General features: G+C 48.3%; 1 protein-coding gene across 1 annotated transcript; it reads right to left on the reverse strand.

Moving 5' to 3' along the window:
- Positions 1 to 5339: 5339 nt before the first annotated feature.
- LOC144146573 (uncharacterized) lies at positions 5340 to 6973 on the reverse strand. Its single transcript, XM_077678515.1, has 3 exons — positions 6061 to 6973; positions 5925 to 5999; positions 5340 to 5364 (listed from the first exon to the last, which is right to left on the reverse strand). Exons 1-3 carry the CDS (start codon positions 6969 to 6971, stop codon positions 5340 to 5342), a joined length of 1011 nt encoding a protein of 336 aa, XP_077534641.1. The 5' UTR covers positions 6972 to 6973.
- Between the last annotated feature and the right edge of the window lie 6640 nt (positions 6974 to 13613).

Consider the following 13613-nt stretch of genomic DNA (forward strand, 5'->3'; position numbering starts at 1 on the left):
GTCCCGAATGATTCCCCATATTCAGACCTTGAATTTGATTCCCCACATGCCCTCGCAGCGTCATTTTGAATTTTAACCCAATCTATGACTCATTATGACTGCCTGATGACTACAATCAGGAAGCATTTTTTTTTATTTACCCCGCGTGATTCCGTTAATCCGGACCTTTCATTTGATACCTTACACGCCTTAGCCTCATCAGTTTCACTTTTCACCCAATCTAATGTGGTCATTATTCTGTCTTAAGGGGCGCTGCCCAGTCAATTCAGCTAATTCATTTGAAACAGTAGAAAGGACAGCCCCCGCCCCCATTTCCCCCCGGCTCTCACCTCTTCCTTTGTGACCCCTAGTATATCAAGCCGTTAACAGTAGCAGGCGAACAACCAGCACGCCAGCGCCGCCGTGTGCTTTCCCACCACCCTTTCCCACGCTCTTAGTGGATCCGTCAGGAGGAAAAGTTAAGACAACCCTTTTTTATGACCTCACCAGTCAATTATCACTCACGCGCCCAGCCGCGAAAATTAGGTATACAGCAAGTGCTTATGGCCATAAAAATCCAACAAGAAACTAAAAAAAATCAGACACCACCTCCCTCCCAACCGATCATGCAGATCGCGATTGGTGCCATACCCGCAGGTAACTTGAATTCCGAGCCCACAGTGACGCATGAAACTTAACAGCCAACCATAGCTGCCTGCTAGGCTACTCATATGTACTCAAACTCCAAATGGACTTAAAACTCCTATTTACTCAGAACTCAAAATGTACTCAAAACTCAATATGTAATCAAACTCAAAATGTGCTCAAACTCAAAATGTACTCAGAACTCAAAATGGACTCAAACTCAAATTGTACTCAGAACTCAAAATGGACTCAAACTCAAAATCAAACTCAAAATGTACTCAGAACTCAAAATGGACTCAAACTCAAAATGTACTAAGAACTCAAAATGGACTCAAACTCAAAATGTACTGAGAACTCAAAATGGACTCAAACTCAAAATGGACTCAAACTCAAAATGTACTGAGAACTCAAAATGGACTCAAACTCAAAATGTACTCAGAACTCAAAATGGACTCAAACTCAATCGGACTCAAACTCAGTCGTGATCACTCGGCTCAAACTCACTCAAGCTCAAACTCACCATGCCACACTAGCCTCGCGCTCACTCAAACTTAAACTCACGCGTGAGTATGAGTCCAAATGAGTCTGAGTGAGTGGACTCATGAGTGAGTTTGCCGACCTCTGGTTGAGAGCGTATAGTAGGAGAAGTACTGCGTAGTGGAAAGTGGATCGGGGGTCCAGCCCGCAGAATGGCTCGCACACTTCACGACCTTCACGCCGATGACGGTGCAGCTCCGGTGGCTCACCGTACTGCCTCGTCGTCATCTGCACAATCTGAGTGGTCTATCTCCTTGAGTGGGCGTACGCCAATCACAAGGCAAATGCTGATCGTTGTTGTGGCCGCGTAGCTTACCCGTTGTTCCACAGTGCTCGCACGGTGGCTTCGGGCCACTAGCTCGTCTTTCGCACTGAATTATATCATCATCACCAGCCTATCTCCGCCCACTGCAGGACAAAGGCCTCTCCCATTAATATCCAATTACCCCAGTCCTGTGCTAACTGCGACCACTTTATCCCCGCAAACTTCTTGGTGTCATCTGCCCAACTTTCTACTTTATCCCCGCAAACTTCTTGGTGTCATCTGCCCAACTTTCTACCACCCCCGGCCACGCGTGCTTTCTCTAGGGATTCACTCTGTTATCCTTAATGACCAACGCTATATATATTGTCGCGTACAGCAAATACGCGTTGGGGGTGTTGGTGAGCTTTACTAAAACGCTAATAGAAGAAGCAGCGGAGAAGAACGCTCTTGACCGCGAAGCACTCGAGCTGCCAGAGCAAAACACTGATGATGATGCGTTCCCGGTAGCGCTCCTTCGTCGTCGTTGTCGCCTCGGCTGGGATGTCACAAATTAAAAGTTCATTCAGATGCTTGTGGGTACGTGACAGTTTACCTCCCCTCCAAAGGAAGCATCGTCCCGATGCTAAGGCAGAAAGGAGCGGAACTTCATTTGCGACCCGTCAGGTCCTCGCGAAGAATGGTTTCATGCGGACTATGTGGACGACCTCGGGCCGACAACGACGGCGCATTGTAGAAACGCTGTCCACCGGAGTAACTGCATACGTGACGTCGCTTAGTTGCTGTAGTACTCTGTAGGGCCCGAAGTAGCGCTTCATGAGCTTCTCGCATAGGCCTCTTCGTCTGATAGGGCTCCATACGCACACGTTGTCACCAGGCTGGAAAGCGGCGTGCCTGTGGCGAGCATTGTAAGTAGTAGCATCATGCAGCTGTTGTTGCCTGATTCGATGTCTTGCGAGCTGACGCGCCTCTTCCGCGCGCTGGGCGAACTACTGCGCAATCGTGTCGTCACCCCCACCGTCGTGAGGGAGCATGGCATCTAACATTGTGGTTGCCTCCCGACCGTACACAAGAGCGAATGGCGTCATGCGCGTGGTTTCTTGCCTGGCGGTATTGTAGGCAAAAGTCACGTATGGTAGAACTTGGTCCCAACTCTTGTGTTGCTCGTCGACGTACATGCTCAGCATGTCTGCAAGTGTTTTGTTTAACCTTTCTGTCAGTCCGTTTGTCTGCGGATGGTAAGCTGTCGATTTTCGGTGGGAAGTACCTGTGAGGTTCATGACGGCGCGCACCAAATCTGCGTTGAATGCGGTACCCCTGTCTGTAATCACAATTTCGGGAGCTCCATGGCGCAAAACAATGCTTTCGATGAAAAAGTGGGCCACGTCGAGAGCTGTGCAACGCTGGAGGGCTTTCGTTTCGGCGTATCGTGTAAGGTAGTCGGTGGCGACAAGTATCCACTTGTTGCCGGCATGAGACGTAGGAAAGGGGCCTAAGAAGTCCATGCCGATTTGTTGAAACGGGGTTTCCGGTATTTGGACAGGTTGAAGTAAACCGGCTGGGCGTCCCGGCGGTGTTTTACGACGCTGACAGTCACGGCAGGTACGGATGTATTGCTTCACTGTCGAAGGAAGCTTGGGCCAGTAGTAGCTCTGTTTAATTCGGGACATCGTACGTGCATAACCTAAGTGACCAGCGGTTGGGTCGTCGTGGCAGGCCTGTAGTATTTCTTGTCTAAGGCTCTCGGGAACAACGAGAAGAAAGTCTCTTCCATTCGGGGCGAAGTTTCGCTTGTATAGGATGTTGTTTCTTAAAGAAAACGACTGGAGTCCACGTATGAACAGCCTTGGCTTGTGCGCAGTTCGTCCTTCCAGAAAATCTAGAAGTGGCTGCAACTCAACGTCTTCCCTTTGCTGATCGGACAGAGTTGTGGCATCGATGGCACCAAGAAACGCCACGTCGTCATCATCTTCCGGTACAGGGCAGTCGACTGGAGCTCGAGACAGGCAGTCGGCGTCAGAATGTTGTTTCCCTGACTTAAAGACAACCGTCATATCAAATTCCTGAAGTCGAAGGCTCCAGCGGGCGAGGCGACCCGTAGGGTTTTTCAAACTGGCCAACCAACAAAGGGAGTGGTGGTCGCTAACAACTCGAAATGGGCGACCGTAGAGGTACGGCCGGAATTTCAAGACCGCCCACACAACAGCCAGGCATTCCTTCTCTGTAGCTGAGTAGTTAGACTCCGCGCGGGACAGTGTTCGGCTTGCGTAAGCGACAACTCTCTCCACGCCGTCTTGCCACTGAAGCAGCACTGCCCCAACGCCAACATTGCTGGCGTCTGTATGGATTGTGGTGGCCGCATCTTCATCGAAATGGGCGAGCACAGGCGGCACTTGTAAGCGACGCCGCAGGTTCTCAAAAGCAGCCTGCTGCTCAGTGGTCCAAACGAAGGCGACGTCATTGCGGGTGAGGTTTGTTAGCGGAGCCGCGATGTGGGAAAAGTTTGGGATGAAGCGCCTGTAATAGGAGCATAGGCCTAAGAATCGCCGTACGGCCTTTTTGTCGGCAGGCGTCGGGAAGTTGGACACAGCGGATACTTTGTCAGGATCGGGCTTGATGCCGGCGTGGCTGACAACGTGGCCCAAGAAGCGTAGTTCTTGGTACCCGAAATGACACTTTTCCGCTTTAAGTGTGAGACCAGCCGCTCTCACGGCGCGAAGTATACAGGATAGTCTTTTCAAGTGCTCTGCAAAGGTTGACGAGAAGACGATAACGTCGTCAAGGTATACTAGACACGTCTGCCACTTGAGACCGGAAAGAACAGTGTCCATCATTCGTTGGAATGTTGCTGGTGCCGAACACAAGCCGAAAGGGAGCACTTTAAATTCATAAAGTCCGTCCGGCGTTATAAAGGCTGTTTTCTCGCGGTCGCGCTCATCCACCTCGATCTGCCAGTACCCGCTCTTTAGATCCATCGACGAAAAGTAACGGGCATGACGAAGCCTGTCGAGGGAGTCATCGATCCGGGGCAATGGGTACACGTCCTTCTTTGTCACTTGATTGAGCTTTCTGTAATCAACGCAAAATCGCAATGTGCCGTCCTTCTTTTTGACCAGAACGACGGGTGATGCCCACGGACTTCGAGGAGGAAGGATGACATCGTCGCGCAACATCTGCTCCACTTGGCTGCGAATTGCGTCCCGTTCCTTCGCAGAGACACGATAGGGGTTTTGACGAAGCGGCCTCACATTATCATCAACAATGATGCGATGTTTTGTAAGCGGAGTTTGACGCACGCCAGATGTCGAAGAGAAACAGTCCTTGAAGGTCGTCAGCAGCGCGAGGAGGGCTTGTTGTTCACTGAGAGGCAAGCCGGAGTTGACATCGATGATGGCATCGGAGCTGGTTTCACCAGGTGCGGCGCCTTGTAACGCAAAGCAGTCTTCGCCATCAGCTATATCTTCGAAATAGGCAACTGTCGTGCCTTTGGCGACATGTTGGCGTTCATTGCTGAAGTTAGTAAGCAGCAATGCGGCACGGCCATCGGTTACATGCAACACGCCTCGAGCAACTGCGATGCCATGACGGAACAAAAGTTCATCGATTCGCTCTGCTATGCCGTCAACATTGCTAAACATGTCGCAGTGAACTGAAACTATCATGCATGACCGCGGTGGTATGTTCCCGTCCTCGTCGATAACCCGCAACGGCGCTCGGCATGCTGCGAGTTCTGGTGGGCGGTGGCTCGACGAGAATGTAATTAGGCGTTCACCAACGTCGATCACAGCGTTGTATTCTCTTAAAAAGTCCATCCCCAAAATAAGGTCCTTGCAGCACTCCGCGAGGACCACGAAACTGCCGACAAAATCAGCGTTACCAATGGCGATTCTGGCGGTGCACTTCCCTATTGGACTCATTAAATGGCCTCCAGCAGATCGAATCTGAAGTCCACACCACGGCATCTTCACTTTTTTTAACCGATCGGCGAGGGTCTGACTAATTATAGAGTAGTCTGCACCGGTGTCAATAAGAGAAACCACTTCATGTCCATCTATACAAATTACGAGGTCGGCGCTTCCAGCTTCGGCGAAAGACATTCTTGTGGTATCCTTTTCCGTCGGAGACGTCGAGGGGTTTTGAAGGTCTTGCGTAATTAGGCTACGAGCAACCCTGCCTCCAGAGGTTGCTGCTTTTAGTTTCCCCGCCTAGGGCTTGGGGATCTGCCTCGCAGTATCCCGCCGAAGTTTCGACGGTTAGGGGAGACGTCGTTCGCTGGGGACGGTGAACGTGGTCGACGGTTCGGCGAAAGGTCTCGTCTCGCAGCAAGGTATTCCTCGATAGCAGGGGGTCTTTGTCCAAAGCAGGGGCGTGGAGCCGTGGGAGCGAATCCGGAAAGCCCAATTTCGCGGTACGGACAGCGGCGGTAGATATGGCCTGCTTCGCCACAGTGAAAACACAGCGGCCGGTTGTCATTTGTGCGCCAGACGTCGGACTTCCGTACCTGTCGTCCAGCTGAAGCTTCCATTCGAGGCCTGGGATGCGGGTTGGTGTGCACTCCCTGATGCCAGGAATCGGTCTGGGGAGCCCGTTGAGGTGCTGGAATAGGCGGTACAGGTGGGTGACGACGGACAACCGACACATAGCTTGGTTGGAGCTGCTGCGGCTGGCTCTCCGGAATGGCCAACGCTTCCCGGATCTCCTGACGCACGATGTCGGCGACAGAAGCATGCGAAGGCTGTGAAGAGCCTATCCCGTGCAGCTGTAGTTCCTCTCTAACTATCGATCGCACGAGCTCACGCAGGGACCTGTCACTGGATGCCGTCGCTGCAGCAGTAGCGCTTGGAGAACCGCCGGTAACCCGGTCATATTGCCGGCATCTGTCCCGCAGGGCATGCTCGATGGCTGTGGCCTCCTTAATGAAATCCTTCACTGTGCGGGGTGGATTTCGTACGAGGCCGGCGAACAGTTGTTCCTTCACGCCATGCATTAGATGCCGTAGTTTCTTCGGCTCTGACATTTCAGGGTCGGCTCTACGGAAGAGGCGTGCCATGTCCTCTGCAAACATCGCCACCGTCTCGTTCGGTTTTTGGATGCGAGACTCCAAAAGGCGCTGAGCGTGGTCACGGCGGTCGCTGCTGGCGAATGACTCCAGCAGCTCCTGGCGAAATTCCTCCCAAGTAGATAACCTCGCTTCGCGGTTCTCGAACCACGTCCTTGCACCATGTTCTAGCGAGTAATACACCTCACGCAGCTTTTGACGAGCGTCCCACTGGTTGAACGATGCGACCCGCTCAAACTGCTCCAGCCAATCCTCGACGTCCTCAAACACCTCACCGTGAAAAATGGCCGGCGTACGTGGCTGTTGGAGAGTTACCTGGCAGGGAAGTGGTTGCGTCATTACTTGGGGTGCTGGCGCTTGACGTCTAGGTGCAGTGAAGTCAAGGTAACCGCACTCTGGAGACAGTCCGCGTTTGCGACGACTAGCCCGATGGACAGGTGTGTGGACAGGGTGAGGCCGTTCCGGGCTGGCCGAAGGGGTCCTCTGCATGGGGTAGTCGTACCCCGCACCTCCACCAGTGTCGCGTACAGCAAATACGCGTTGGGGGTGTTGGTGAGCTTTACTAAAACGCTAATAGAAGAAGCAGCGGAGAAGAACGCTCTTGACCGCGAAGCACTCGAGCTGCCAGAGCAAAACACTGATGATGATGCGTTCCCGGTAGCGCTCCTTCGTCGTCGTCGTCGCCTCGGCTGGGATGTCACAAATTAAAAGTTCATTCAGATGCTTGTGGGTACGTGACAATATAGTGACTCAGAATGAGAAATGAGGGGCTCATTGAATTCAGACAGACATAGAGGTAGGCAGTACAGAAAGCCAAGGAAGCAAAGAGGAGGATGTGGTAGCTCATTTGTTATCCTTGAAGGAGGTGAATATTTTTTGAAAGAAAGTGGAGAAAAACATGCCCGCCGGGTGGGATGGGAATTCACGACCTCGAGAATACGTGTCTGGTGCGATGACTACCCCGCTTCCGGCGGGGCTGGGCTCGCCACCCCTTTCTCTGGTATTTATATTATTGTAATCGTTTCGTGCGCTCGTGGATGGTAACCGCGCCACTTTTGGGGGTGAAGGGGGGACCATCTTTTTAACTCCCTGGGCCCTGACTCCAGCGTCTACGACATGTCGAGAGCGGTCGATTAACGTTGGACCCTCTTGAAGCTACCTATGGCACCAAGACTTCCAGACAAAAGACCCTCGCTATTCGTGCAGTGAATCAGAATGAGAAATGAGGGGCTTGTCGAAATAAGACAGACATAAGTGTAGGTAGTCAAGAAAGCCAAGGAAAGGAAACAGGAAACTGTCGTAAGTCATTCATTATATTTGAAACAGATGCAGATTTTTTTTGAAAGAAAGAAAGTGGAGAAAAACATGCCCGCCGGGGGAGATCCGAACACACGACCTCCCAGCAGAGACCCTCGCTGCATGCATAGCGAGGGTCTAGCGGTCATTGTGCAATAGGTAGCTTAAGATGGTTCAGCGGTGGTCGACCACTCTCGATATGTTGTAGACGCTCGAGTTACAGCCCGGGGGTTAAAAAGAATCTGCCCTGCACACCAAGTAGTCGGAGTGGCGCTGGCTACCACCCTCAAGCGCAGGAAATAATTGTTTGTATAAACACCCGAGAAAGGGGAGGGGAGCACAGCCCTACTTGTAGCGTTGTGGTCATCGGTACAGACGTGTATTATAGAGTGTAGCCCAAAAGAACCCATTCCCGTTTGACCCCTTCCTGTTTGAACCCATTCCCAAAACGCCCTTCCCGCTTGACCCGTCCCGTGTGGGCCCGCTCCCGAAATGACCTTCCCGTTTGGGCGGTTCCTGTTTCAGCCCGTTCCCGAAACGCCCTTCCCGATACAACCCGCTCCCAAAGCACCCTTCTCATTTGAACCCGTATCGTTGCAACCCATTTGAATTTCTGAAAAAATGCGTTACCGTCTTCGAAACTGTTCCCCAAAATGTACTTACAAGCAAAGGGTCATGCACTAAAAACTTGTATGCACCAAATTTTCCGGAATTGACTGATATTTCCGACCGATGAAAGTTTCCGAATGCCTTAGGCCGATACTGCCCTCTTGACACAAAATTTGTAGCGGCGAAAGTGTACTATAAAGATACCCAACATCTTGAGTAATGCACGAATTGGATTTTTCTGCAGTTGGTGTTCGTACGTGCGGCTGAAATTTATTTATCAGCCGCTGTTATGCTCATTGTTTGGAGCGTAGCTTTGTCTTCGGGTTCGAGAGATCTATAGATGAAAGATGTCCGTAGAAGAGACTTTAAAAAAAAAGGCAAAAACATGTGCAGAAATCTGAGAATTGGCTACTAATGCCTCTCCTACGTGATGCTCTCCTACTAATGCCACTCGTAAATGGGCAGATATTTTATTTATTTACCGATACTTTACGTCCTGGTCGGGCTCATGCAGGAGTGAACATAAAAACATATCAGTATTGGTTGGAGTAGTTTAAAAACGCCCCACACATATAAGTAAAAAACATAAATATGTAATAGACGCAAAGGGGTCCGAACAAGGATATGCATTCGTAATGTCTTCCAATTTAAAAATACGACGATTCAACCAGAACACATATATACAATACGTGGGGAAAATTCTTCTAACGACAGCGAGTTCACTGTTCGTTCAGTTAACTTATTCCAGTAAGAAATTGCACGAGGAAACAAAGTGAACTTTCGAAAAATAATTCAGCTGATTGGCTGCCTAATAGTAATATATCTTACTATGATGTCTTCTCGCTGAACGTCTGAAAGGCCCTTGGAGGTAGTATTCCCGCGACAATTTTAAGTTTCTGTAGTAAAGAAAATTTAGGCTAGAGACGACCCTGTGCTGCTTAAGTTTCTGAAGGTTTGCCCATTTTTTTCAGTGACGGCTTTCTGTGGTTTTCTTGTCTGCCAACCATTATTCTGTCTTAATTCACTGAGCCCCTCATTTCCCATTTCTGATTCGCTACATGCATAGCGAGGGCCTCTGTTCTGGCAGTCTTGGTGCCAAAGGTAGCTTAAGAGGGTTCAACACTGGTCGACCACTCTCGACATGTCGTAGACACTCGAATCACGGCCCAGGGGTTAAAAAGAAGGTCCCCTTCACCCCGAGTAGTCCGAGTGGCGCTGGCTACCACCCCCGAGTGCAGGAAACAAAAAATAGCTTAACATAAATACCCGAGAAAGTGGTGGGGAAACAGCCCCGCCGGTAGCGTAGTGGTTATCGCACCAGACCGGTATTCTGGAGGTCATGGGTTCGGATCCAACCCGGCGGGCATTTTTTCACCACTTTCTTTCTGGCTCAAAAAATTCTTCGTATCTTTCTACAACCCAACGCATTCCCCCCTTTGCTTTCTGAGCTTTTCTTGGCTGCCAACCATTATTTCTGTCTTAATTCACTGAGCCCCTCATTTCGCATTTCTGATTCGCTATATATATAAATATATATCTATATACGTACGGGACGAGGGATTCCGTAAGGACACATATCAAAGTTGCAGTCCTTATTGCCAGTGCTGTTTGGCGTTTTAACAGTGTTTTATAGTGCCGAATGAGGTATGATTGCCTTTTTTTATGCAGGAATAAATAATAGAAAATTCAAGTCGAGAAAAAATGCGCCGTTTTTTCCGGAAGCGGGAATCGAACCCACAACCTCCGCATACAGCGTGCGGTGCTCTACCATTGAGCTAGTGGGTTCGATTCCCGCTTCCGGAAAAAACGGCGCATTTTTTCTCGACTTCAATTTTCTATTATTTATTCCTGCATAAAAAAAAAGAAAGGCAATCATACCTCATTCGGCACTATAAAACACTGTTAAAACGCCAAACAGCACTGGCAATAAGGACTGCAACTTTGATATGTGTCCTTACGGAATCCCTCGTCCCGTACGTCTCTGTTCTACAAAATGCATTACGAGGGTTCTGGCTTCAGCAGTCTGAAATGCCTTTGGCTATCCCCGACTTCCGACCACGTCTTACGTGTGGCCGCTGGGAAAAGACGTTCTACGTCTTCCCGCGGTGGTCGAGGGGCGGCGCTAGTTGACCGGGCTCTGAGCAGTCCGAAATACAAAACCCCGCGGTATAATCGAGAGGGAGTCGCCGCGGAACTAGCTCAATGGTAAAGCACCGCGCGCGTTATGCGGAGGTCGTGGGTTCGATTCCCGCTTCCGAAAAAAACGGCGCATTTTTTCTCGACTTGAATTTTCTATTATTTATTACTGCATAAAAAAAAAGGCAATCATACCTCATTCGGCACTATAAAACACTGTTAAAACGCCAAACAGCACTGGCAATAAGGACTGCAACTTTGATATATATCTATATATATATATATATATATATATATATATATATATATATATATATATATATATATATATACAGAAAGAAATGCGGGCAGTCTACAACGCCAAAGAAGGCACAGGGGAATGGTTGGACTATATATTTTTTTTTACCGTTAGTGAAATTATACTTTTTTTTCATATTAATTGAAGCGAGAAAGAAAGAAAGAAAGAAAGAAAAACACGCGCCCAGAGTGGGGACCGAACCCACGCCTTTCGATTAGATCTCGAATGCCTTACCAATTCGGCTATCTGGGCGACTGTGTTCTGCTTCACTTTCGGGGGTATTTATATTTACTACAACTGTATCTGACGCTTGAGGGTGGTAGCCAGCGCCACTCAGACTACACGGGGAGAAGGGGACCTTCTTTGCAACCCCCGGGGCGTGAAGCGAACGTCTACAGCCTGTCATAAGCGGGTAACTGGCGGGAAACCCTCTTATGCTACCTTGGCATCAAGGCTGCCACAACCGAGGCCCTCGCTAAGCTTTCGCAGGATAATATGGTTAGGAAATGAGGGGCTCGTTAGGAAATACAGAAAGAAATGCGGGCAGTCTACAACGCCAAAGAAGGCACAGGGGAATGGTTGGACTATATATATATATTTTTTTTACCGTTAGTGAAATTATACTTTTTTTCATATTAATTGAAGCGAGAAAGAAAGAAAGAAAGAAAGAAAAACACGCGCCCAGAGTGGGGACCGAACCCACGCCTTTCGATTAGATCTCGAATGCCTTACCAATTCGGCTATCTGGGCGACTGTGTTCTGCTTCACTTTCGGGGGTATATATATATATATATATATATATATATATATATATATATATATATATATATATATATATATATATATATATATATATAAGAGAAGAAAAACATCGAACAAGGTAAAAGCACGATTGTGGCGTACGTTTCAGCAAAGAGAACTTGCTTTCCTCAGGGCCCTGAGGAAAGCTAGTTCTCTTTGCTGAAACGTAGGCCACAATCGGGCTTTTACCTTGTTCGAAGTTTTTCTTCTCTTGTGTTCTCTACCATCTTCAAAGTTCTACTACTCCCTGTATATATATATATATATATATATATATATATATATATATATATATATATATATATATATATATATATATATATATATATATATATATATAATATATATATATATATATATATATATATATATATATATACGCAGTAAGGGAAACTTCTCGAGGAGCCAGAAGAAATAGTTGAGAAAATGGAAGACGCACGATTAAAAACGAAAACAGCGGTTTACTGACGTTTAGTCTAGAGGAGCAGTCTTCATCTTGAGTAACACACAACGTAGGAGCACGCACCCTTATATAGGTGCAGAAGGTGTGCTGCAGTGCACCCTTGTTAACAACATTGGCGGGTTGGGGCGAGGTAACAGGGAAGGGAGGGCACTATACATGACGACAGACTCTTTTCTAAAAAACCCGGCAACATACAACTTGATCCATAAAAAAAAAAGACAGGGTAGGGAGCTGTTCAAAAACACTTTACATACGAATTACACGAATAAATGATTGGTGCAGGGAACGTCTCGACACACGAAATGCAAAGTACAAGAACAACAAATATAGAACGGGAGCCGCCGGTCACACATCCATTCCTGAAAATACCAATCACCGGTGGCGTGGGGAATGTCAGGGCAGTTTACAAGTTCACAGAAGTCACAGAAGACGGCATGTGCCAGAAACGCAACCAATTATTTAGCTAGGTACAAAGTAGCTAGGTGTGTCCTGCATGGAAGCAACTATTAAATCGGTCGCCAGTAAGGGTCAACAAGTTGCCGTGTATATGATAAAAGCTTGTCACAGCATGATGGAGGCATGCAAAGAAGTTAGTAATGAATGAGAAATTTTAGGGTGAACTAAACTGTGCAAGAAGCGCAGTGGTGGGGGAACCGCGCTCATAGAAAATGGTGAGTGACCGCGCGGACGGCGCGTTCGCGATAACAAATTTAACCCCTCAAAGGGGGCTGCCAACCGCGGGAGCGGAGGCGTACTGGGAATGCAGCTACTATTCCACGAAAAAAAAAGAGGAGAGACAAGGGTCCCGGGGAGGGGGGGAACGTATGGTGGCTGACAGTGTTCGGTAGGGCGAATGAAACAAAAAAAAAAGAAAGAAAGAAAAAACAGAAAGAAAGGAAAAAGGTGAAAATGGCTGAGGTACCCACCAAAAACGATAATTTCCCCAAACTCTCATTAATGCCTGATGATGCGGATTTTAACTTGTAAATGAGGTACGATTCGCGGATTAGTTGATCATGGTGAGAGCGAAACCCAGATTATAATATCGTGGCTCGGAGGTGGTCAAAAGAGTGCCCAGGAAGGTTAACGTGTTTTGACAACGGAAGTAATGGCAGAATTTTGGAATGTGACTTGTGATTATTAAACCTAGTTCTGAACGACTTTTGTGTTTGCCCGATGTATTGTAGGTGGCACACCGTTCACTCGAGCAAATATACCACATTGTAACTATCACAGTTCAGGTTTCCTCCGATTTTTAGACGAAAGCCAGAGGCTGAACTGACCGCGGTTTCCGTTGTGGACATGTGCGTGCATATTTGACATCGATGCTTCCCGCAAGGACTGCATCCGTCGGTCGTTTGAGTCCTTATTTTGGATGAGGTCAGGACATCCCTAATGTTTTTATTTCTCTGTACACAACCCGTGGGGGCTCCGGAAAAATATGTTTTAGGCGCTCACTTTGGGTAAGAATGTTATAGTGCTTTTTTAGTATAGGCGAGACTTTGGGAACAGATGCGGAATGTGTTAA

This window comes from Haemaphysalis longicornis, unplaced genomic scaffold (assembly GCF_048455015.1).
Source record: "Haemaphysalis longicornis isolate Haplotype H1 unplaced genomic scaffold, Haemaphysalis longicornis Haplotype H1 scaffold_7, whole genome shotgun sequence".
NCBI classification, from domain to species: Eukaryota; Metazoa; Arthropoda; class Arachnida; order Ixodida; family Ixodidae; genus Haemaphysalis; species Haemaphysalis longicornis.

What these genes read in the sequence shown, in the direction of transcription:
- LOC144146573 (XM_077678515.1), bottom strand. Translation starts at nt 6,971, where the DNA reads ATGCAGAGGACCCCTTCGGCCAGCCCGGAACGGCCTCACCCTGTCCAC. An exon ending in CAGCTCCAACCAAGCTATGT is followed by an intron (nt 6,000 to 6,060) that starts GTCGGTTGTCCG and finishes CGGGCTCCCCAG; the next exon opens with ACCGATTCCTGGCATCAGGG. An exon ending in AAGCTTCAGCTGGACGACAG is followed by an intron (nt 5,365 to 5,924) that starts GTACGGAAGTCC and finishes TGTGGACTTCAG; the next exon opens with ATTCGATCTGCTGGAGGCCA.